The 26,715-nt window shown below is 38.5% G+C and overlaps 2 protein-coding genes and 1 pseudogene across 5 annotated transcripts; all 3 read left to right on the top strand.

Annotated features, from left to right (window-relative positions):
* Positions 1–873: 873 nt before the first annotated feature.
* LOC125193766 (UPF0481 protein At3g47200-like) lies at positions 874–12,163 on the top strand. Of its 4 annotated transcripts, XR_007171624.2 has the most exons (5): positions 874–1,100; positions 1,931–3,365; positions 4,171–4,250; positions 11,243–11,347; positions 11,430–12,163. XR_007171624.2 is itself a non-coding variant. In XM_048091637.2 (3 exons), exons 2-3 carry the CDS (start codon positions 1,947–1,949, stop codon positions 4,186–4,188), a joined length of 1,437 nt encoding a protein of 478 aa, XP_047947594.2. In that variant the 5' UTR covers positions 874–1,100; positions 1,931–1,946; the 3' UTR covers positions 4,189–4,466. The 4 variants fall into 4 exon arrangements, 1 of the variants encoding a protein (XP_047947594.2); XR_007171622.2 differs by having other exon boundaries at positions 11,243–12,163; XR_007171623.2 differs by lacking the exon at positions 11,243–11,347 and having other exon boundaries at positions 11,348–12,163.
* Positions 4,903–8,587, top strand: LOC148929343 (uncharacterized). The gene is made up of 4 exons (XM_089056808.1): positions 4,903–4,916; positions 5,404–7,075; positions 7,158–8,105; positions 8,319–8,587. The coding sequence occupies exons 1-4, from the start codon at positions 4,903–4,905 to the stop codon at positions 8,475–8,477; spliced, it is 2,793 nt and encodes a 930-aa protein (XP_088912934.1). The 3' UTR covers positions 8,478–8,587.
* LOC148929344 (uncharacterized) lies at positions 11,279–13,950 on the top strand (annotated as a pseudogene).
* The last annotated feature ends 12,765 nt before the right edge of the window (positions 13,951–26,715 follow it).

Here is a 26,715-nt window from a genome sequence, read left to right on the forward strand (position 1 = left end):
ACGCACAATCCATTCGAAGATTGACAATGCAATACAAATGTTGGACTGGTGATGGTATAATATAACGACCGAGAATGCTACACGGACGTGCCATGCGCCTTATATTTATCCTCCTATGACACCGCGTACGAAATATAAAATTGAATAGATCACACAATCTCTGCACTTCATAATTCCGCAGAATATCCTTCAACAAAAAAACAACGGAAGCAACTAATTTGCTTTTCCTCGTGCAAACTGCGAACCAAAGGTATATAATCTCATAATGTCGTTGACCTTTTGAGATTTAAGATTTTTACTTTTATTATTTCTTTTCTCTTCTTTTTTAATTGACTAAACTTCTCTTTGATTCAATGGCCTTGGTAAGAAATAAGAACTCACCATCCTCATGTCCTAAAAATTCGCTTAGAATTAATAAACCTTGAATCAAATACACACAACAAAGATGTGAGATTGCCAATTACTCTACATGGCTGAAAACTTATGGGTCAAATTATATACTCCCTCCATCCCGGCTAAGATTACACGTTCCTTAGTCGGTACGAGATTTTAAGAGTTATTGGTTAAAATGTTTAATATGAGAGAGAAAATGTGGGTATAAGTATTAAAATAGAGAGAGAAAGAAAGATGAATATTTTAATAGGAATGAGAAAAAGTGGTTGAGTGTTATTAATTGGAGAGAGTTAGTTTCCAAAAAAAGGAAATGTGTCATTTTAGTTGGGACAAACTGGAAAACGTGTAATCTTAAGCGGGACGGAGGGAGTAGTATACCGGAGAATGGAAGCAGTAGCAATATTTAATAAAGTGACCAAGTAGGTCAACTCTCAACAAATACGTACATGGCTGCGCAGATGGTTGATTGACTTGATTCAGCAAAAATATATAAGTATGACCGAATGAGAGGCTGAGAGAGCTCGGAGACCGTAAGTCCACTTCAACAGTTGTTTGAGTTAGGCAGCAAATAGTACATAATTAGTCAACAGTTTCATAACTGGTTGGTTCATGTAGATTAACACAATTAATTTGATTCCCCTCATCTTTTGTTTTTTATGTTTCTTTGTTGCTGTGGATTAATCAACTACTTGGATCCTGTTTCTGAGGTGAGCCCTATTTACAATTGAGTTTATTTATGTTGAGTAGAAATGATCATGACTAGCTGGGTTTCAATTTGTTGTCCGTGTCGTGTCGCTTAAAACAAGCAAATTACTTGAGATTTTAATTTTTGGTCTTATTTTTCTATTTATAAGTATCTTTTGATAAACTGAACGATGAAAGCCGCTTGCATTGGATTTTCTTTCTTAATCATCAAAAGAAATTGTCAAACGTCTTGCTACTCTCTAGGATGTTTGAACTAAAGCTTATATAGACGTCTTCTAAGTTCCAACAATGTTTCAACAGTTTCTTTAGTTGTCAAGTGTTTAATAATTGAGCTTAAAGAGACAATTGTGGTTTAGAAAAGAGAGTCCTAGTTAGATGCAGTTGGATGATTTATGTTAGAAATAACAAATAGTAGAATGATTGTGTTTGTAAATTGATTGTTTATTATAAGTTCATCGAAAACATAAGATGAGATCAAACAACTTTTTTTTTTATTGAACTTATTTTCACTTCTTACATGCTACTACTACTAATACTTTAAGAGCTTATAAATCAAACATTTCTCAAGAACTGATCACTTCCTCCCAAACACCCTCTTTATTGATTAGCTCAAGTGCACCTTCTTCATGCATTCATGTATGTAGAATTCATTTATTTGTTATATTGCCGGATTAAGTTATTGTCCAAGGTGTACTTTTCTTTACGAGAATGTAAAACCAGAATCTTATTGTAGAAATCCGAAAACAGAATAACTAAAAAGTGTAGAAAATAAAAACAGAGTTCTTAATTACTTGTTTGAGTATTTGATTGTAGTCTCTATAAATTCTAACAGGTCTCATAACCAGAAGATGACATCTGCCAAAGAAGATTCGCAGACTCAACTAGTTGAGACATTAGTATCTTCCCTCCAGAAGATGACATATGCCAAAGAAGAATCACAGAGTCAACTAGTTGAGACATTAGAATCTTCCCTCCATAAAAAATTTGAAAAATTGTCCGCAGATCCTTCATATTCCTATGCAGCATCTATCTATAAAGTTTCTCGGACACTTAGGAAAAAGAATGAAGGAGCCTATACCCCTCGATTAGTGTCAATTGGTCCATTACATCATGATCTATCGCAACTTCAAGACATGGAGCCTTTTAAATTGAGATTCACACATAAGTTCTTGACTAGATGTGGAATTGACCTAAAAACCATAGCTGAATTTGCAGCTAAGGAAGAGAGTTTTGTTCGTGGGTGCTATGAGGGTAGAGTTGAGCTTCCTCGTAACAGACTTGCAGAAGTGATTGTGTTGGATGGAATATTCATTGTTGAACTTTTCCTAGAAAACTATTTCATTCAACTGAGGGACAAATATGAAAGAATATTCGATATTCGATCCTGCATGTACAATGATTTGATTCATGACATGTTGTTGGTAGAGAATCAGCTGCCTATGAAAATAATGGAGAGCCTATTACATTTTGTGGATCTTTCATTCTTTAATGAAGGCACCATGGTCACCATCTATGATCTTGCTCACAAGTTCTTCAAGAACATTGGTTATACAAGTGAGGTGCCATTGACGGCATTTTGTTGTCAGGCTAGGCATTTTGTTGAGTTCCTTCTATTTCTTCATGCTCCACCAGAGATACATGCTTTGCCTTATGCACCTGCATCTGAGAAGTTTGATTACACTTGTAGTGTAGGAGAGCTTGTCAAAGCTGGAGTCAGACTTCATGCTAGAGAAGGAAATTGTTTATTTGATGTCTCTTTCAATAATGGTGTGCTGACTATCCCCAAATTGACAGTAAATGGATCGACTGAGACGTTCTTCCTCAATCTTATAGCCTTTGAGCAGCAGGGCTATTATGGCTACTCTTCCAAGAACATTACGAGTTATGTGATGCTCATGGATAGGTTCATAGACACTTCTGGTGATGTTGATCTACTTGTTAAGCATGGCATCATCAAGAATGAATTAGCTCGGAGTCAACAAGTAGCAGACCTTTTTAATAATCTGCACACAGAAGTAAACGATTTCTATTTCACTGAGCTCTGTGGAGAGTTAACTACTTACAGCAAGAGTAGGTGGCACCAGTGGAGAGCCAGTTGGTATAGATGGAGTGTGACGCCGATGCAAGAGTTCGGAGGCAGATGGGACAAATGGAAACAGATTTTGGGAAGCGAATATTTCGGCAACCCTTGGTCTGTCTTATCTGTTATCGGTGTGATTTTGATACTCGTTCTTACAATAACACAAACAGTCTTTACAATCCTCCAGGTATTAGTTTCACATCTTATGATTGCATTGTATTACTAACTTTTTCCCATTCAAAATTTTGTATTCCCTCTGTGTCTAAGTTAATCTATTTGTATTCCTGTTCCATGTTAAATGAGTCATTTTCTCCTTTTGACAAATCAACTTTATTCTATTTTCATTTTTTTTCTCATTTTATTACCTTTTTCACTTATGTACTTCTCATTCTATTTAATTATATCTCTACTTAATTTACTACACACAATTTTTTTAACACGTGCCAAAAATAAATGCTTCAATTAACTTGAGACAAAGTGATTATTATTTATTTAGTTAAATGGTCCTTGTGCATTTCTTGATAAGGTAGTACTGATGAACTTGCACTGTAAACCATAATAGCTTGATCTGAATAATAGCCCAACAGCCTCTACCTAAATAAGCTTGGCTAGAAATCGAATGTGTGGGTGATTGACATTTCACTACGGATAATCTTGGTAATGGATGATATAAGTTTTGATGTAGAAATAGTGAGAGTGAATAAATAAGAGAGAAACAAAAAATGTACTCCAAATATTTTTGGGAGTAATAGAGAGTAAAAAAGTAGAGAGGGGAGAAAAAGTCGTGTTTATATTACCAAAAATGGAAGGAGATTAATTATTATAGATGGATATAATGAAAAAGATTATTTGTAAATGGAGTAGTATAATGTTACACTTACTATTTCAATGCCAGCTATTGATGTCCAAAACTCTTAATTACACTAGTGCTGCTCTATCCTTTGTCACTTAAAGCTGTTTTAGCTCATCCTATTATCTTATTTTTTGTTTAGGTAACGTCAGCTGATTGACAAAGCTTTGCTGGTTAATCCAAATAAATGATCTTGCTCAAATTCTCCTTAATCATGTTCTGGTGAGGTTTACCTTGAGTTCTTATTCACCTTCTACCTATATTATTTAACTTTAATTTGAATTGTGTTTGGTATGCTGCAAATGACATTTAATGACTATTGTATATCGAGATCAATATTTCAAGTATTGAATCGGTGTTTTGTCTAACACTAATTCATAATAGGAAAAGTTAATGATAGGCGAAAGATGAAACTCATACAGTAGTTTCAGTTTTTTATTATTTACGTTGATTTAGGATAGTTATATTTTATTATTGGGGTAACTGCTTTTAAAATCATGAACTTTACACGAATTCCGGTTTTTCCCACGAACTTTAAAAAGTTCATATAATACCACGAACTTTGTAGTTGGTTGCCGATTTCCCATATCGGGTTTTCCGGCAGAGTAGGTCGCCACGTGGATTATTTTTCTACGTGGCAATAACATGTGGCAATGACATGTTAAATTTTTATTTTTTTTACAGACTAATTTAACTTAACCTAAATTATAGTTTTACCCAATTTTACCTCTTCAGTCCCCAATTTCACGCCGCCGCCTAATTGTGAGAGAAAGAGAGACGCCTAACTTCACACTGCCGCCTAACGACGACTCTTCGCCGCCGTCGAGTCGCACGAGCAGCAGCAGCACAGGAGACAACTGCAGTAGCGATTTCCATGGTGCCAAACCCGTAAGTCTCTCCCACCCCCATTCACTGAAATTAGACAGCAGCATGAGCGATTTTCTGTCCTCCTATTGTTTGTGTATACAAATTCGTGTGGTATGGAGTGAGATTAGTTGGTCTTTTACTATTGCTTCAACTTTGGTAAATGCAATTTTGCATATATATTTGTTTATTGCGTTTCTGATTCTGCCCTAGGGGGCATCAATTGAGGGAATTTTAGTGTTTATGTTTACATTATTGTATTGTTGGTCCCCACAGTATTGAAAACTGAATTTGTATATGATATGGTCCCCATTTACATAAATTAAAGATGACATTTTTATGGGAATCTGAATTTTTGCTACTGTCCCCATATATTTGGCCCCACTGGCATTGTTTTTCTCGATATTTGTTGGATTCTAGTATATTTTGGCTACTGCCCCATACAAATTGCTACTGCCCTGTTGTTTTTTTGTTTATTTTAATTCTAATTTTGCTTTTTTAACCTTGCCAGGAAGCCATTTGGCATTGTTTTTCATCATGGAGGAAATTTTATTCCAGATGGAAAGTTTGAGAAATATATAGGTGGTGAAAGGTCAGTAGCAAATGGGTTTGATCCAGATAGGTTTGGCTACTTTGATTTGGTGGATGAACTGAAGAAGTTAGGGTTTGAGAGATGGAGTAGGCTTTCCTTTGAGAAGCCATGGTCAGTATACCAAGTTCATATAAAAGGTGATGCTGAGGTTATGCAAATGATATCACTTCTAAGCCAAGTGAGAGCACGAATGTGTAATGTTTATATTGTGGATGAGAGGAAGTGTGAGGAGCAGCTAGTGAGTGATAATTCTATTGGTGGGAGAAGTAGTGTGCTGGACAGTATGGGTAGTGAAGGCATGAAGCAAAGTGTTATTGAATCTGTGGGTGAAGGGGTAGGTGAGGGCATGAGAGATGGAGCTGGTGGGGATGTGGGAGATGGAGCTGATGCGGCCATGGGAGAGGGAGTAGGAGATGTAGATGCGGGAATGGGTGAGGGAGTAATGCAGACAGATATGGGACTATTTCATGACAGTGATGAGGATGATGGGAATTATATACCATCGTGTGGAGAGGATGAAACTGACGATGACATGGATGCTGAGGAGTTAGTATCTGAAGATGAAGAATACACACAAGGCAGGATGAAAGTAAAAGAAAAGAAGATCTTTGTTATAACTGATGATATGTTCTTTGGGATAGCCGATGGAGGTTTGAAGAGTGACTATATATCTGAGTACGAGAATTCTGAAGAAGATAATATATTATACTCCGACTCAACAGATTCTGAAGATGAAGGTAGACGAAAGAGGGACAGACATGCTAAGGTGATGTATGATCCAAGGTGTGATCACAAGACACTGAAATTCACTGTGGGAATGGGGTTTGTGGATGGTTTTCAAGCCAGAGATGCGTTGACAGATAATGCAGTGGAAAATGGATGGCAAATTCATTTCAAAAGGGCAAATAAGACACAATTTGAAGCTGCTTGTCAAGAGCCTTGCCTTTGGTTTTGTTCTGGAAGTTTGTCTACGAAGCATCAGGCAGTGATAATTAAAAGACTAGAGAATGATCACACTTGTCCAAGAGCTATGAGGAATAAGATTGTGACCTCTACTTGGATTGCTAGGAAATATTTACATGTCTTTAGGCTAAATCCAGCACTTACTTGCAAAGATTTGGGAAGAGACCTAATGGAGAGGTTTGCATTCGATGCAACAAAGTGGCGGTTGTATCATGCCAAAAGGAAGGCCATTGATATGTTGGTGGGAACTGTTGAGGATCATTACGCGAAGTTGAGGAGCTATACATTGGAGTTGGGAAAATCTGACGTTGAGGGCAGGTTCGAACTTCATGTGAATGTGGGGGCTGTATTTAAGGCTATGTATATTGGATTCAGTGGGTTAAGAAAGGGTTTCAAGGAGGGATGTAGGAGGGTAATTGGGCTAGATGGTGCTTTTCTGAAGACGTACCTAGGAGGGATCTTGTTGTCAGCAGTTGGCACGGATGGTAACAATCAGATGTATCCTATAGCATGGGCAGTGGTTGAAGTCGAGAATGAGGTGTGCTGGAGTTGGTTTGTTAACATTCTAACTCAGGATTTGAACTTAGGAGATGGAGAGGGAATTACAATCTTAAGTGATCAACAAAAGGTATGGTGAAAGTCATTACATCAGTAACCAGAGATGTGTTTACTACTACTTATACTTTAACAACCTCAATTTTTGATGATAGGGACTTGAGAATGCAGTGAAGGATCTTCTTCCAATGGCTGAGCATAGGAATTGTGCACGGCATATCTATGCAAATTGGAAGAAAACTCACAAAGGGCCAGCACTAAAGCAACATTTCTGGAAGATAGTTAGAAGCACATATATGGAGGAGTATGATGGTGCATGCCACGAGTTAGAGAAGGAAGATGGGCAGGCTTATGCTGATTTGATGGATAAGAATCCTAGCAAATTCTGTAAGGCCTTTCTAACTCCGGTCCAATGTTCTGATGCAATTCTAAACAACGTCTGTGAATGTTTCAACTCTTATATCCTTGAGGCAAGGAATAAACATATAATAGATATGCTTGAGGAAATTAGAATTGCATTGATGGAGAGGTTGTATAGAAAGAATGTTGAAATTAAGAGTGCTGAGAGGAGTTCAAGCATATGTCCAAAAATAAGGAAAAAAATTGAAGCTATGGTTTATGAGAGTAGAAACTGCACAACTATTCCTGCAATAGGGGGAAAATTCGAGGTTAAACACTTTCAGGACAGATTTGTAGTTATTCCAACATTGAGGAAGTGTGGTTGTAGGAAATGGGAATTGACTGGCATTCCCTGCGTGCATGGATGTGCTGTGATTAATTTCCTTAAGCAAAATATGGATGACTACGTCAATGAATGGTTTTCAGTGGGTAAGTATAAGTTGGCATATGGGTATGGGCTCCCAGCTTTAAATGGGGAGAAATTGTGGCCGGCTGCAGAAGGATTGCCTGTTATCCCACCACCTATTAGGAAGATGCCGGGTAGGCCTAAGAAGGTTAGGAGAAGGGATCCATACGAGAAAGAACCAGAAAGACCAAACAAGCTTAGGAAAACATGCCAAATGACTTGTCAGAATTGTTTCCAAGAAGGCCACAACAGTAGGACTTGCAAAAATGATACTGTTCATTTGCCACCTAAACCAAAGGTAACTGATTTATATACTCACACTTATTAGTTGTAAATGCTATTTTAATTTGAAAAATGATGAGTTAGTTGTATATTAGTATGAGCAAAAAAATGATCAATCTGACTTTGAAAAAAAACAAAATAGTCACTAATTTTTGAAATATCAGCAAGTTTGAATCAGTTAGGTGATTTGTTTTGGTTTGATATTAGTTGATAAGTACTCTAATTTCAGGGAAAAAAGGGGAGGCCTCGCAAAGCGCCGCTGCAATCAACTACACCTGCAACAACTGCGATTCCAGGGAGAGGTCGTGGTGGAGGTCGTGGTGGTGGAGGTCGTGGTGGAGGTCGCGGTGGATCTATTCCTACGCAAGAAAGTAACACAAACACCTGAAGAAATGAGTAGTCTCACTTTTGACTTGGTGATGCAGTTTAGTAGTGAATGATATGTATTTGGATGTTATAACAACACTACTTTTGGAGTATATGTATTAGAGAAGACAATCTGTACTCTTATCTGCAGCTCAGTAGTAAATGATATGCTTTTGGATGTTATAATCATGTTCAGCTAATTCACCTTCTCAACACCCTTTATCTACACTATGTTTACTATTGCTGTTAGTGTTGTATTGCTGTTACTAGCTGTGCTTCTTCCTTGTTTCTTGGCTCCTTTAAGGTTTGGAAAAATTGGTGTTTTTTTTTTCTTTTGCATTCTGATTTATGAGGGTTTGTGTTTGGTGTTTTGATGTTTGCAGACATGGATTTGAGTGGTTTGAGTTGTGGCTGGGGTTGTATTTTAGCTATGTGCTTGTAATCTTTTTTATGTTCTCTGCCCATTTTTAGATTCCTAAAATATACTAAAAAATAATGGCTTTGTGTTTATGTTCTCTGCCTATTTTTGATGTTTGCAGATCATGGATTGACTTTATATTCTGCTTTTTCTTTTAAGTGATGTTCAACTAAATTTATCTTTAGATCACATCAATGCCTTCATTAAATTTACATATACCTACAACCTTCTTGCATTTTGCATAAACAGCATCTCAAAATTGTTGAATTTTAGGTAGCATTCCTAACCTCTTAGAAATGGCCATATTGAATAGGATCAAAAGATATGCCTAGTTAGAAATGGAAAGATTATATACTTCCTTTTCAAGAAAGCAATGCCTTGATGAAAGTTGCTTTAGAATGATATGACAAATTAGTCTATTTCTGGTGGAACCCCCACCGATAGTTTTGATGGCTAACAAATCATAGAGGCTCATTTCTTGCAATAACAATGGCTTCGTTGCTTTTTTTTCTTCATTAGGTGAACCGTGAAAAGGTCTCCCCTATTATCTGATACCTTACACAAAGAAAGGATCTTAAACTCACAAATATTATCAAATGAAATTAAATAGGCAACACCACACGTCACACAATCCAACACTAATATCAATTTATTAGTCTTGTTAAATGCAAAGTCAATACTCCAGTGCACATTAATATCAGCCAAAAAATTTCTCATTGCATTCATATGAGAAAATCACTACAATAGGTACTTGTCTATAGTCTATTACAAATCAAAGAGGGGAAGAAAGTCCACTACATATTCTACATAAATAGACAAATGAAAACACATAAAACCACAATAGTAACTTTCAAGTAGCGGTTTGTGCGGCTCATATTGCCAACAACTTGCTGGAGTGCTTCGAGCTCTTCAGTTTTTGAGCGTATTTTGTCCTGAAGTTCATCCTGCAGAGCAACACTCTTCTTTAATGCCTCTTCAATACCTTCCTTCTCCATCTTCAATTTCTGAAAATAGTACTCTTGATTCGGCATATCAAGCCAACGAAAGTATTTGCAATCGTCATGCTTCCATACTTGGCAGCGATAAAAGCGTCGTCCAGGATTCGCCTCCGTCTTAGATGTCACAATTTCTGCTTCCAAACCATGGTTACAAACCACAACTTCAGGCCTTGGCCAAGTCCAGCTCGAACGCGACGATGTAGACATCCTAAACCAAATACAAGCCCAATTTAACCATTCATTTATCATCCAAACATTCTAAGATAAGCTATATAAGCTTAGGTAAATGGTAGTGCAGATTCAGCAAATGTCCAAAGTACAAAAATTGAACTAGTAGTAGATTCAACAATTTGCATTAACTAATGGCAGATTCAAAAATCACATGTTTCATTCAAATGATGGCAGATTTAACTAATGAAATATTCAACTAATGGCAGATCCAACAAGTTGCATACAACTAATGGTAGATTCAAATTCAACTAATAGCATATTCAACAAGTTCAACAAAACTGCATCACAAATTCGCATATTCAACAAATTCAATAGATATACATCACAAATCGCAGTTGAATGCCATTCGTCGAATGAAATTGATTCCATAGACAAATGAAATCGACAGCTATACACGATTCAAAATCAGATATACACAAATTCAACAAATTCAAAATCGGATATACACAAATTGAACAAATTCAAAATCCTAAATTGAAGCCATATACTAATGCAACTTGTTGAAATCGACAGATATACACATTCGAAATCGCAAACCCGTCGCTGCTGCTGAATTCGCAAACCCGTCGCTGCTACTGAATTCGCAAACCCTAGGTTGTTGAACAAGCCAAGGGATGACGGATTTAAACTACAAATCGGAACGTTGTTTGGGCGATTCTGAAATCTCTGAAGTGAAAGCGGGATTGAATACAGATTCTGAATATCGCGATTGAATATCGCGATTGATTCCGAAGAATTAGGTTGAAATCTCTTAATTATAAAATTTATGAAATTTGAAAGGTTGAAACTCTGAAACGACGTCGTTTTAGAGGTTGAAATCTTTGAAATTGTACATATTTTAGACGGTTTGCCACATAAGATTTCCGGCATGCCCCGTCAGCACTATTTCTGCCGGAAAAACCCCGGGTCGGGTCGAATGGGAAAATCGCAACGCCCGACAAAGTTCGTGGTATTATATGAACTTTTTAAAGTTCGTGGGAAAAACCGGAATTCGTGTAAAGTTCATGATTTTAAAAGCAGTTACCCCTTTATTATTTACGTTTGACTTTTTTTTACTGATTAGTTGGACTAGTACTTTACTCATTCGATCTATAAAAGCAAAACAGCACAGAAGCTAATCTTATCTGCTCCTTACAAAAGATGTAGGAGTATGACTTAATATTGACAACTTCTTTAATGTATGACTTCTACAACTACGAAGCTGGAAAGCCAGAGTTTATCAGAGTCTTATGTGAGTTCCTTCAGGTACGAAAACAAGTCTCAACACCGTTATTTCCTGTGGTTGCATGTGCTCCAATAAACACTCCATAATTTGAGGCCCTACTAGTTGGCCATTTACATTCTTCAACAGATTTGAGAGAGGTGCTGCTTCCACTCCTCCGGACTCCCGTTCTGTTTCATCTTTATTACTCAGTGTGTCAGGGATATGGCCAGTAGTGAGATGCCTAAATTACACTATAGAGTGTTTCTCTGCTCTTTTTGGTGATTCAATTCTTAGAAAACGTGTACCATAGGGACCTCCAGCAATTTCATACAAGCTTCCGAGGCTCACGCAGCTACCTGTTTCAAAGATGACTGAAATCTTTGGTACAAAAACAGTGGCTAGAATCCGTGACTTCTACTGTGGAACAAGAGAAATTATCTGTCAGGTTGGTGTTTCCAGCGGGCTTGGATCCCCTGTGGAGGAATCACAGCAGGGGATGTTGTTCCTCACATCCCAATTTTTAAAATTTTTTGTTTTTTTTAAGTGTTATATTTTAAGTTTAAAAAGTTGGGATGTGAGGAACAACATCCTCTGCTTGATTCCTCCACAGCAGTGGATCCACGCCCGTTTCCAGCCTCCTGAAATATCAGAGAACTTTTGGTTGGTGATGCCTCAAGTACGATTACGAAGATCTCTACTTCTCTTATAATGCTTAATTTTAGTCTTCTAACTTGAGGTCAAGCAACAAGATATTGAACCGAGCCATACACTTGAATACATTTACTCCCTTCTAATGTTATCTTACGATATTTTCCCAGATATAAAATTTTGTATAGGTGAGTGAAGTTAACCATCAAGCATGGAATGAGATTATGAATTTCTACATCCTTCAAATGTTATTTTACCAGATTTTCCCATGTCCACTTCCCCCCTCGCACAATAGGGATAGCTTGATCAATGGTCACGTTCTCAGTGGAAGAACTATATCTGTCCAGTGGAGAGATAACGAGTCAAATTATAGGATTCAGTTGTGGAAGTGGTCTTTAATCTAATAAGACTTTTTAAATTTAACTGTTTAACCTACAAATATATTTTGTTGAATTTGAAGAGGCACAATCAATAGTGTATTTTCCCTAGAATGCCTAATAATATCTTATCAGCTGGAGAATTTTTTAGCAACCATGTGATGTGAATCAAATGGATGACAAATAAGAGAGAAAAAAATGACAAATACTGTTAAGAGCTCACTGACAAGTGCAGTTGTCAAGTTGAAAAATATTTTTTCGACTTGGGCCTATTTTCACCTTTCTTCTTTTTACTATTAGTGGTACATGTGGAACCTGAGAGAGTTAATTATGCACAATTATGATTGATTAATGCAAAGTGAGTGATGGAACTAAACATTGCAAAAGTTAAATGTAATCACCAGTAAAGGAAATTTAGGTAACTTACTATTTCAAACAGGAGGCAATTATTCTTATATGGTGTGATACCATCATCAATTCATCATGATTCGCAGCAATCAAAACTGCCAGAGGTGTAACCAATAACATAATCAGAAACTTGAATATGCACCCCCCCTAAAATCACAGGCAGAAAGCTAAAAGCAAACTAATTAACCGAATTAAATCCTCTAAACATAAGAGCAATTTACGATGAATAAACGTGTGTGGATTTGAAAATTGCAGGCAGACCTGTAAGAAATGTCTAATACTAAGTCTCAAAGATGGTAATTGAGAGGAGTATAGTAAGATTGGTAAGACATATTGGAAGTAGATAGAAGAATATTTGTTGTGTATGTTTTTGTTGTATTAGAACTGCTAATTTCCCTAGTATTTATAGGGAAATTAGTGTCTTGTAAATTACACCAATAAATGATAATTGGAAACATACAACACTAGGTACTCTACATTTATTCAATGCTCTAGGAACTCTTCTACAATTAAGTTGATCGGCCATCTTCCTTTTTCCAACACTCCCCCTCAAGTTGAGAAACGGTATCGCCGATACTCAACTTGTCAAGAAATCCTTTGAAGACTTTTGGACACAATGCCTTAGTTAATATGTCCGCGAGTTGTTCCTCAGATCGAACGAATGGAAATTCAATGATGCCACTTTCGAGTTTTTCTTTGATGAAGTGACGATCAACTTCAACATGTTTCGTTCTGTCATGTTGTACGGGATTCTCTGAAATGCTGATTGCCGCTTTGTTGTCACAAAAAAGTTGGCTTTTTCGTGTGGGTGGAAAGCCAATTTCAGTTAACAATCTTCTAAGCCAAAGTATCTCCATAAGGCCACTCCTAATCCCCCGAAATTCGGCTTCCGCGCTAGATAGTGCCATGACTTTCTGCTTCTTGCTCCTCCAAGTGACTAAGTTACCTCCAAAAAAGGTAAAATACCCTCCAGTGGATTTTCTATCAACTGGATTACTCGCCCAATCGGCATCGGTGTATCCATCGATTTCTAGATTTTCCTTCTTTTCTAAGAAAACCCCATAACTAGCCGTTCCTTTCAAATACCTCACAATTCTCATGACAACATTCATATGATCCTCCTGAGGCTGATGCATGAATTGACTGACGACTCCAACTGCATATGTGATATCTGGCCGAGTATGAGAAAGGTAGATAAGCTTCCCTACTAACCATTGGTAGCTCTCACGATCTGTGGGTTTGGCTCCATCCATAATTTTCAACCCATGGTTGGGTACCATTGGAGTTTCGGCAGGTTTGCATTCCAGTAAGCCTGTTTCAGCTAACATGTCAAGAACATATTTTCTCTGTCTTAGGAATATCCCGTGTTTGGATCTTAACACTTCAATTCCTAGAAAGTATTTCAATGCTCCCAAGTCCTTCATTTCAAATTCTTTGAACAAGTTTTTCTTCAGATTTTGGATCTCTTCGGCATCGTATCCTGTTATGATCATGTCATCAACATATATAATCAGACATGTCATTTTGCCGTTCCTGTTCTTCAGAAATAGTGTGTGATCTGAATGGCTTTGTTTGAAGCCATGTTTGAACATTGCTTGGCAGAATCTTCCAAACCACACTCTGGGGGACTGCTTTAACCCATAAAGGGGTTTTTTTTTAATCTGCACACCTGCCCTTCTCCAAATTCTGCATAGAATCCTGGGGGAACTTCCATGTAGACTTCTTTATTTTTCTCCAATTCTCCATGAAGGAAGGCATTTGTAACATCGAACTGATATAATGGCCATTCTTTACATGCAGCTACAGACATGAGAGTTCTTACTGTATTTAGTTTGGCCACAGGTGAGAAAGTCTCTTCATAGTCTACTCCATACACCTGAGTATATCCCTTAGCAACCAATCTTTCCTTGTATCTCTCGATTGAACCATCTGCTCGTCGTTTTATGGTGAAGATCCAACGACATCCAACTGGCTTCTTGTTCGGAGACAGAGAACACTTCTCCCATGTTTCATTTTTTTTATCAAGGCATCAATTTCTCTCTTCATGGCTTCCCTCCAGTGTTTGTGCTTCATTGCCTCTTCGAAGGATTGCAGAATTTCTTCCTCTTCGTAAAGTGCAGCTTCGAATGCCCTCGTCATTTCAGTGAGGTGACCCTGAGTAAGGTTTGCCACAAAGTATTTAGATTTCCGACCCTTCCAATCTGGTGAGTATCTTCGGGGAGGAACGCCCCGTGTGTTTCTGTGGGGTAGCCTGTCAGGCCTTGTCACTTGTTCTGGCACTGATTCATTGGTATCACTTCTGGTTTCCCTGTCACTGTTAGTGGATTCAGGAAAGTGACCAATATTAGGATCAGGAGTATTTACCTCAGGATTCAAAGACTGGTCAGACAGCTTGGCAGCGCCCTGGAGTGGCATGTCCTGTACTTGGGAATCTGATTGCCCGGTATTATTGTGAACTTCGGCTGTTGGGCCCATTTCTGTGACATGATTTGGCTCTAGCATGTTAGTTTGGTTATTCTCCTTTTGAGTATCCTCCCCTTGAATGGTTTCTCCCCATAAAGTTAGCCAATTTAGTGAGTCGTTGTTTGGGTTTCATTTTCAACAAAGTCACAATTCATAGTAACGAACATGCGATCCGTTGATGGGTCATAACATCTATATCCTTTTTTTATTTTTTCCATAACCCAAGAAGACACATTTCACAGCCCATGGTGAGAATTTATCACGGTCATGTTTTGGTATGTGAGCAAAAACAGTGCACCAAAAAATTTTGGGTTCCATGTTAAGGGATGATGGGATTGAGTGTCGGGAAGAAAAGACCTCTAAGGGGGTTTTGAAGTTTAGGATACCTGTGGGAAGACGATTTAGGAGGTAAACGGTTGTTGCAATTGATTCTGGCCAAAACGACTTAGGGATGTTAGATTCAATAAGGAGTGCACGATTGATTTCAAGGATATACCGGTTTTTTCGCTCAGCTACCCCATTCTGTTCGGGTGTATATGCACAAGAAGTTTGATGAACGAGTCCTTTTTCAGTAAAGAAGGTTTTCATTCTAGAGTTCACATATTCCCTCCCATTATCGGATCTAAGGATTTGAATTTTGGAGGAGTATTGAGTTTGAACAAGGGTATAGAACTCGGTGAATTTCTCATATACATCTGATTTAGTTTTTAAAAAATAAATCCAAGTCATACGAGAAAAATCATCAATAAACGATAGAAAATATTGAAAACCTTGACCCCCATTAACCGCGGCAGGACCCCACACATCCGAGTGAACCAAAGCAAATGGAGATTTTTCTCTAGTATTGTTCAGTTTGAAGGAATGTCGATGACTCTTTGCCAAAACACAAGTTTCACAATTCAAAACATGCGAAGAAGTAACTAACTCAGGAAAGAGAAGATGGAGATATCCTATAGATGGGTGCCCTAGCCGACGATGTAAGAGCCAAATATGTCTATCATTTAGTCCATGAGTTAGCATCGCGGTACTCTGATGGGCAATCTCATCCACGTAGTACAGTCCACGTCGCTCAGTGCTGACTCATGCTAAATTTGCAATAAATATGTCACCCACAAGTGTATGGGGTATGTAGCACGTGGAAAGTTGAAATTATCGATCCTCGAAGACTAAATGCCGGCTTGAGTACTACGATGCAACTTTGAACACTATTTAGACTAATAGAAGGGGTTTTTGGTTTTTCTTAACTAAGATCAAAGAACAAGTAAAAAAATAGCAAATTAGGAAAGTAAAGCAATTAAAGGGTAGATTTTACTCAAAATGGGAAGGTAGGGATATGGATCCGTTGGTATGGATCACGGGTGTTCACCTAGGGATCATGCTCATCTAAATGGTCTTATGTGTGTCTAGGAAGGTCGGGTTAATTGGTTAGACCCCCTCTCGGGTGCACCTAACGCGTTGATCGGCCTCTAATGTCGGAGTCTCCTCCCTACACTTCGAAACTGACTCCTAAAACCTACGGACCCAAGCCCTCTCTCTAGCTATGCCTCTCTCGAGCACATACAACGCATGGAGTTGTTGGTTATTTAACAATCTAATCAAGCATCTCTCAATGACAATAATTAGAACAAAACATATCCAATTGGTAGCTAATCAATTAGACAATGAAAAAGCACAATAACCAACAAAACCACCACAAAAGAAATAGATGAGCATAAATCAAGGTTTAACCCATGGATTCCTTACAAACTTCACCAATATCTCTAATAAAGACTTAGCCACTCATAGTGGAAGCTAAGACAAAGGAAAATAGAAAAAAAATCAAAGGAAAACATAGTAAGAAAAGATAATAGAACTTCCTAAGGTGGACTTGATGTTGGGGAGAATCTTTCTTCTTCAATCTCTTGAAGATGGAAGCCTCCTTGCCTTCAATCCTCTTGGATCTCTCGATTTTTCTCTCAATTTGCAGTGGGGGAAGTTTGGGTTTGAAAATGAGTGAGAACCCTTTTATACTCGTGAAAATCAGGATAAAGTGAGCACGTATGCAAAACACTCGGTCGGGTGATTTGTAAGTGACAAAACACCCAAACCGGGTTTTCTTCTCGAAGCCAGTTTTATGCAAAACACCCAACCGGGTTTTCCGAGAAATGAAAAACACCCGGTCGGGTTTTCCTTCTGTAGTCCCTAAACAAGAAGAAGAAAATAAGAAGACAAACTCATGTAAGGATTTTGGAGTGTCATCATTGCCTCAGTAGAAATAAAGTAATCAACAAGTATCAATGGCCTCGTAGACAAGTATAACATTATAAAGTATTGCTTTAAGCTACTATCATGTACTCAACCTTGCCAATTCGCCCTCACAAGGAGAAAATGCAATGTGAATTTTAAAAATTTCACTCACTCTCAAGGTGTATAGGCTCATGACATAACTCTCAAATCATCAAATCATGCATAGTTTACCATATGCTTGCTCGAAATCTTCACTCTCCTCTACTACGGTGTGATTAAAGATCTAAGGTCCGAAAGGTCTTTTCTATAGGTTGTAATGTAAGCTTTTTGGATAGGTGAGGTAATTTTTGGCTAAAGTGACTTTAATCCCCAAGATATGACATATTCAACTTCACCAACTTTCTTCCCCAATCTTAGCTAGTACTAGGCTTTGCCTAGACTCTTCCCATCTACCAATATTCCACTTTTGTTCAATACCTCTTTTTCAACATTCTCACCAAATGTCAATTGCTCACCATTTTTCGCTTTCATTTTTTTTTCATTTTTTTTTCTTTTTCCTTTTTTATTTTTATTTTTCTCCATGCTTTGCATGGTATCGTCACTATTTTTTTTCTTTTTCTTTTTCTTTTCTAACTCAACAAACTTGTTTTTCATTTGCCAACACCACTTCCACATTTCTCTTTGATTTTTCAAAAGTACCACATGACAATTCCAACCCCTCGGTGTGTCAAAGAAAAGGTTTATAGGCTCAAAGTGGGCTAACAAGGATTATTAACATAACGGGTAAAGCTAGGATTTGGCTAATAAAAATGGCCTAACATCCTCCCTTATCTCTATAGCCACTATGTAGACTCTGTTGGTGCACGCAGCGGAAGAGCATGTAAATAAATCACATAATAATCAGATCTATTTAGCAGATTATTTAGACAAAATCTATTCGCGTAATTATCACATGTATCATGCTCATAACTTGAATTAATCATGCTTTAAGAATATTGAAAACCTAAAACATGCTTTTCTACGGAGTAGAATAATACCTAATTAATTCTCCAAAGAATTGAAGATGGCTAGCGACTTCTCCACGTGCAGCTTTAAGTACTAGACCACAAATCTTCTCTCTGGTTCCCGAACTGTACTCTAATATCAGTGTGGGCTGATCTTACTAGAATACTAGGACTTAAATAAAGAAGACAGAAGAAATCCTTTTTGGAATAGGAGAGGAATTCGAAAATCTCTACAGCTTGGAGCTATAATTTTCGAAAATTGCAATATGAGATATTGTGTATTTTCTGTCTCCTTTATTCTCCTATTTATATTAAGTTCCTTTTGGGCCCAGACAGGGATCTATGGAAGGCTTTGGATATGGGCTCATCCAATTTACTTTTTACTAATTAAATTGAACCCACAATTTAATATAAGTTATAATTGGAATATTACGAGCAGCCACTACAGAAGTAATATTGAACTCTCCCCATCCAAATCCGAAATTATAAGTAATCCGGGTTTCCGTTTATCTTTCATTTCCCGTGCTTAAGATTAATATGTCCATTAATTAATTAATGTCTGCTATTGACTTAATTAATTAACTTCTTATTAATTCCAAGAGTGGACTTAGCATGAAACACTCATTTATTATTCATAGAGTAATCATACTCCAACTAGCTAGGTTCCGAATAATAAAACTTAGTTTCGAGCTCCTCTTGAGGACATTATCAAACGAGACTCACCTCGTGCACGATTCAATATAATAGCAATCCTAGCACCGCTAGATATCGATCACCACTGCCCAATATATCAGGATAATTGGGCTACGAAAAACCCGCACCATTTGATAAGTCAAAGCAATGCATAATCAATACCGTATGCTCAATGCTAACCTACATTGATTAAGAAATAAATATTTATCAAGACCTCGCCTTTCAGTAGATAGCCCAAGGCAAGTCTTGCTGTTAGATCCGTTCAGTGCTATACCACACCAATGTCATCTTATTTCAGTAAGGCTTAGAAATATACGGACTGACATTGCAACCTTTCTCGATGGGTAGTCTAATTCCATCTAGGTTGTGAAATTCATATTTTTCTTTGTTTAGAACTGACCGTATTACCTTAAAGTGGACGACGCCCACAACCGGTCTACTAAAACAAAGACTTAGACTTTGTTAAGTTAACTTATACATTTAAACATGCATTAACATCCATTAAATGTAAAACATAACAACATTATGACAAAAATAATCTGTTTTATTCATTGGAAAATAAAATAAGAGTTTTACAGTATTCAATCACTCGAAACGTGATTTCTAGTATACAAACTCTAACAATCTCCCACTTATACTCAAAACACTTTCGAGTATACAAAATGTGCTAACGTCTAAATCTCCCACTTATACTGAAAGCGGATTGAGGTCTTGAATTAGTCGAACTCCCATTCCTTCAACATGGCTTTCATACGGCTTTACCGCTAACGCCTTCGTGAAAGGATCTGCCAGGTTGTTTTCTGACTCAATCTTGACCACTTGTATGTCTCCTCTCTGCACTATATCTCGAATGATATGATACTTCCTCTCTATGTGCTTGCTCGCCTTATGAGCCCGTGGTTCCCTCGAATTTGCCACAGCACCAGAGTTATCACAATAAACGGTGATGCGCTTGGGCATATTCGTAACCACACCTAAGTCCAGAAGGAAGTTCTTAAGCCATACAGCCTCCTTTGCAGCCTCCGAAGCGGCTACATACTCGGCTTCCATGGTAGAGTCTGCAATGCATTTCTGCTTTACACTCTTCCAAACTATAGCTCCACCTCCTAAGGTAAACACATATCCGGAAGTTGATTTTCTCGAATCCAGATCAGCCTGAAAGTCTGAATCTGTATATCCTAAAGGACAGAGCTCGGCTGCATTGTAAACTAGAACATAGTCCTTAGTCCGATTAAGGTACTTGAGTATGTTCTTTACGGCAGTCCAATGTCCTTGGCCGGGATTTGATTGATATCTTGCTACCATGCCAACAGCAAAGCAGATATCGGGTCTAGTACAAAGCATAGCATACATGAGACTACCAACTGCCGAGGCATATGGTATTCTTCTCATCTCTGCTATCTCAGATGCTGTCTTAGGACACATCTCTTGAGACAACTGGATGCCATGTCTAAAAGGTAGGAAACCTTTCTTGGCATCTTGCATGCTAAAGCGTCTAAGTACCGTTTCGATGTAAGATTCTTGGGATAAGCACAACATTTTCTTACCTCGGTTCCTAAGAACCTTGATACCGAGAATGTGTCCCGCATCACCCATATCTTTCATCTCGAACTGGCTGGACAACCAAGTTCGCACTGATGACAACATCTTTTTATTGTTTCCAATTAGAAGAATGTCATCTACATACAAAACTAAGAACACAACATTTCCTTTTTCAACCTTCTTATACACGCAGCTTTCATTAGGGCATTTTTCGAATCCAAACTTTTGAACAGTTTGATCGAAACACTGGTTCCATGATCTAGATGCTTGCTTGAGACCATAAATGGCCTTCTTAAGCTTCCAAACCATGTGTTCCTTGCCCTTCACTACATAGCCTTCGGGTTGTTCCATGTAGATGGTCTCCTCAAGACTCCCGTTTAGAAACGCAGTCTTAACGTCCATCTGCCATACTTCCCAATCCATGTAAGCTGCTATAGACAAAAGTATACGGATCGATTTGAGCATGGCCACTGGGGAGAAGGTCTCATCGTAATCGATACCTTCCTTTTGGGTATACCCCTTAGCCACTAGTCTTGCCTTGAAGACTTTAACTCGTCCATCGGGTCCACGTTTACGTTTGTATATCCACTTGCTCCCAATGGCAGTACAGCCTTCGGGTAGGACAGACAAATCGTAGACGTCTTTGTCTAACATAGATTGTAGTTCCGAATCCATTGCTTTCACCCATTCGCAATGATCGACATCAGCCTGCGCCTCTGCAAAATTCCAGGGATCCAGTACATTGCTGTCCGAGGAGTGATCCATACACTCACCCAAACCAATGTATCTATCGGGCTCATGAGAGACCCTCCCACTGCGGCGCGGCACTACAATATCTGGAGTATTAGTTGAAGTTTCTGGAATTGTTGTTACACTTGGTAATTGTTCTTGGTTAATGGAAGTTGAAACTTGAGTTAGCTCTTCTAGAGCAATCTCACTGCTGGACTTATGATTCATTACATAGTCTTCCTCTAAGAATGTGGCATGAGTGCTCACAATCACTTTCTGATCTCTGAGACTATAGAATTCATAAGCTTTCGTTCCTCTAGGGTATCCTATAAACACGCAAACCTCAGTCCTAGATTCCAGCTTAGTTGGATCCTTTTCCAATACATGAGCCGGACACCCCCATACTCTGAGATGTTCTAGATTGGGCTTACGCCCATTCCACAACTCATATGGGGTAGTAGGAACAGATTTAGAAGGTAAGACGTCTAAGAGATAGTTTGCAGAAAGCAAAGCATGACCCCAAAACGAAACAGGTAACCGTGCATAACTCATCATCGATCTGACCATATTTAATAAGGTCCTATTCCTTCTTTCAGCCACGCCATTCTGCTGGGGTGTGCCCGGCGCAGTCGTTTGGGATTCAATCCCAGCTACCGATAAATAGCCCAAAAACTCGGCACTTAGGTATTCGCCTCCGCGATCAGATCGCAGGCATTTGATACTCTTACCATGTTGCGTCTCTACTTTAGCCTTAAACTCCTTGAACTTGTCAAAAGTTTCAGACTTGTAGCGCATCAAATAGATGTATCCGATTTTCGAGTAGTCATCTGTAAAGGTGACGAAATATCGAAAACCGCCCCTTGCCTCGGTTGACATTGGTCCACACACATCAGTATGAATGAGCTCAAGTACTTCTTTGGCCCTATTCCCCTTTGATCTAAAAGATCTCTTAGTCATCTTGCCTTCGAGACAGGACTCACACTTCGAAAACGGTTCCTTCTCAAGACCTTTAATAAGATCTTGATCAACCATCGCATGAATCCTTCTTTCGTTGGCATGACCAAGTCTAAGGTGCCATAAGTACGTTTCATTCATTGAAGTTGAAGGTTCTTTTCTTTTCTTAGAAATTTTCGATGTAGCATTGAGTTCTGATTTACGTTGATTAAATTGTGTAGAAGTGATCGTGTACAGATTGTTTTCCATGATACCGCGACAGATATAAGAACCATCTTTCTTAATAACGCAATTGTCATTAAAAGAAATCGAATATCCATCATAAGACAATTTAGAAACTGAAATTAAATTTCTTCTAAAAGAGGGTATCAACAAAACATTCTTCAAAATCAAAAATCTATCACTAGAAAAACGTAAATAAACGTCTCCCACTGCAACGGCCGCCACTTTCGTAGCGTCGCCCAGCTGGACCTCTATCTCACGATCATGTAGCCGTCTTGTCACCTGCATCAAGTCAGGATCAAAACATATATGATCAGTTGCTCCAGTATCAATAACCCAAGTATGAGTAGATGTCAAAGCCAAACATGACTCGACTACTAGAGCATGGTGCATACCTGTAGCCTTGCCCTTTTTAGGACAATCTGGCTTCCAATGACCTTTCTCTCCACACTTGAAGCATTTTCCAGTTTGCTTCTTGTCACCCCGCTGTTTCTTCTTTCCCTTAGCATTGTTGACTGCTACTTGGTTCGGTGCCTTTTTCTTTCCTCTTCTAGCCTTAGAGCCAGAGGAATTAGGCGCGATACTCATCATAGCTACTTTAGCTTGAACCATAAGGTCCTCCGCCGACTGAAGTTCAGTCAGCAACTCTGCTAAAGTATAATTCCGTTTGTTCATCTCAAAGTTGAGCTTGAACTGCTGGAAGCTAGGGGGAAGACTCTGAAGGATTATAGTAACCTGGGACTCGGGATCGATCGTCCCTCCCAATACCTCAATCTGGTTGAGGTGACTCATCATCTCGAGGACGTGTTGCCTCACAGACGAGCCTTCCTTCATAGACTTCGTCATGATACTCCGAAAGGCTTGAGACTTAGCCGTTCGATTCTGAGTACCAAAAAGATTTGCGAGATTTGTCATGATCTCGGCGGCAGTTTCCATGGCAGAATGCTGATGCTTGAGTACTGATGACATAGAAGCCAACATGTAGCACTTAGCCATCTCATTCGCCTTATGCCACCGTCTATGCGCATCTCGCAATGCTTGGCTGGCACTAGCAGCCGGGACAGCTGGGCGTGGAGTAGTGAGTACGAACTTGTACTCTTCTGCTGTGAGAACGATATCCAAGTTTTGTTTCCATTCGATGTAATTTTGGCCTTCGAGTTTGTTTTCTTTGAGAATGGCAGAAAGAGGATTAAAAGACATCTTGACGAATTTTATTGCACTTAAAACAGAAGATTTTACTATTTGTCATAAACTTATGTAAGGAAATTGAGTAGATTAACCATAAAACTTTTCAAAATCTTACAACAGCCAAATTAATAAATTGTATCCTCCTCTGGAGGTTAATACGCATTAAAATTTTGACGATTTACTGGTCACAACACCGACATATCAATAGCTTCCTCCTCTGGAGGTCGACATATCTAATGCTGCCTAAGCACGACCATCAGGTTTAGCATTACAGAATTTTATTTCTACAACACACTCCCATAACAATATTCATGTGTTGATAACAAAACCAAGCTATCTCATAAATTCTGATTGAACCCTGAAACTCGTAGTTCCTTAGGATTATTGTCCCTACTCTGTAGGTGGCGATAATATTAGGAACCACTTTCTAGTTCATTCTATTTATTACTTGAGAAGTCCGCCCTTATGAACTTACTGTTTTCGTAGGATTATTGTCCCTACTCTGTAGGTGGCGATAATATTAGAAAATCAGCTTCACAAAATTTGGCAGTCCAACCGATGGAGACCATATATAAACCATTAGTTCATAATTATCGCTTAGATATTTGGGTTATGGTTTTAATTAATTATCCTTTAGCCTTAAGGCAGATTAAGACTAATTAAATTCTGTTGGTATTTAATTTGACTGGATAATTAAAACTTTTATTATCTTTAATATCTTAGTTTAGGAATTATTGTTCTAGAATTTAATTCTTATTCATGTCATACTATAAGATATATCTAAAATAAAGTACATTATTTATAATCTTAATTAGACATGAAAAATTAAATTCATATAATTTCCAAGTTCAAGATTTAGGAAGAAAATTAAAATATATTATTTAATGTAATCTTATATATATCTTATCTTATTATAGATTCTAGATATATTATATTTAGGAAACTATTAAATTATTCTTATCTATATCATCTAGGATATAAAATATTCATAGATATAGAAAATAATCCAAATATTCCTAAAACCTAGGGAAATCTTCCCTAAATATTTTATTTCATTAAATAATATTATTTTTAATGATTTCTATTAATTTAGGAATTAAATAATCATTAAAATAATCTTTCGTCACTATCTTGCGTTTCGAGGTTGGCACGAATCTACACGACGAAGATTTGAACGTATCCTCCGGAGACTATCGCCGGAGCCGCGTGTTCGCCGCCCGACAGCCGCCGGCAGTTCGCGCCGATGGCGCGCTGCTTCCTTCTCCCTTCCGCGGCATCGCCGCATCTCCCTCCGTCGACGTCAAGCAGCCGCGCAGCCAAGGCTGCCCAGCTCCGTCGAGCTCCCACTGCTCCGGCGGTCCTCGCGAGAACCAGCAGCTGCCTCGAGAGGCATGGCTGCTCTTGGTCCAGCGACGTCAGGGCTAGGCGACTAGGGTTCTAGGGTAAGGGTTAGGGTTTCCGGCGAAGAAGGCCGGCGCTACTCTCGGACGAGCAGCGCGTTCCGCCTCCTTCCACCGCCGATGCAGCAGGTTCCGGCTGGGGTGTGTGGTCTCGATCGGCGGCGCGCACGAACCCTTGCTCGTCAGCGCGTCGCCGCGTGATCACTTCCCTCGGCTCCCACTCGTAGTCGGTCATCGTCGAAATTGATCGGGGCCGTCTAGGGTTTCGACGGATTTTGGCCGGCGTCGCGCGCGAGCCCTTGCTCGCCGGCGCGTCGCCCCATAGTCGTCGACCCTCGGCTCCCACTCTATCGACTACCCTACTCCGATCGCACGTAGTGCGATTCGTCCCGGCGCAAGCGCCGACGAATCGCACATCTCGCCCGTTCGAATAATTCAAGTTCTATGATTCGAATGTTCTTGAGTTCAACATGCATAAACATAAAAAATAAAAACACAAGAACATGCTTCGTAATCAATCAAGACATGCATACATGAATTTCGCGAAATTTAAATCCAAATAATCAGAGCCAAAGACTGGCTCTGATACCAATTGTTGGTGCACGCAGCGGAAGAGCATGTAAATAAATCACATAATAATCAGATCTATTTAGCAGATTATTTAGACAAAATCTATTCGCGTAATTATCACATGTATCATGCTCATAACTTGAATTAATCATGCTTTAAGAATATTGAAAACCTAAAACATGCTTTTCTACGGAGTAGAATAATACCTAATTAATTCTCCAAAGAATTGAAGATGGCTAGCGACTTCTCCACGTGCAGCTTTAAGTACTAGACCACAAATCTTCTCTCTGGTTCCCGAACTGTACTCTAATATCAGTGTGGGCTGATCTTACTAGAATACTAGGACTTAAATAAAGAAGACAGAAGAAATCCTTTTTGGAATAGGAGAGGAATTCGAAAATCTCTACAGCTTGGAGCTATAATTTTCGAAAATTGCAATATGAGATATTGTGTATTTTCTGTCTCCTTTATTCTCCTATTTATATTAAGTTCCTTTTGGGCCCAGACAGGGATCTATGGAAGGCTTTGGATATGGGCTCATCCAATTTACTTTTTACTAATTAAATTGAACCCACAATTTAATATAAGTTATAATTGGAATATTACGAGCAGCCACTACAGAAGTAATATTGAACTCTCCCCATCCAAATCCGAAATTATAAGTAATCCGGGTTTCCGTTTATCTTTCATTTCCCGTGCTTAAGATTAATATGTCCATTAATTAATTAATGTCTGCTATTGACTTAATTAATTAACTTCTTATTAATTCCAAGAGTGGACTTAGCATGAAACACTCATTTATTATTCATAGAGTAATCATACTCCAACTAGCTAGGTTCCGAATAATAAAACTTAGTTTCGAGCTCCTCTTGAGGACATTATCAAACGAGACTCACCTCGTGCACGATTCAATATAATAGCAATCCTAGCACCGCTAGATATCGATCACCACTGCCCAATATATCAGGATAATTGGGCTACGAAA

This window comes from Salvia hispanica, chromosome 4 (genome assembly GCF_029641045.1).
Source record: "Salvia hispanica isolate PSC_SH4W2 chromosome 4, Shi_PSC_v1, whole genome shotgun sequence".
Classification (NCBI taxonomy): domain Eukaryota; kingdom Viridiplantae; phylum Streptophyta; class Magnoliopsida; order Lamiales; family Lamiaceae; genus Salvia; species Salvia hispanica.

Coding starts and splice junctions, on each gene's coding strand:
- LOC125193766 (XM_048091637.2), top strand. CDS start 1,947: ATGACATCTGCCAAAGAAGATTCGCAGACTCAACTAGTTGAGACATTA.
- LOC148929343 (XM_089056808.1), top strand. Junction 7,076..7,157: donor TCTTAAGTGATCAACAAAAG/GTATGGTGAAAG, acceptor TTTTGATGATAG/GGACTTGAGAATGCAGTGAA. Junction 8,106..8,318: donor ATTTGCCACCTAAACCAAAG/GTAACTGATTTA, acceptor CTCTAATTTCAG/GGAAAAAAGGGGAGGCCTCG.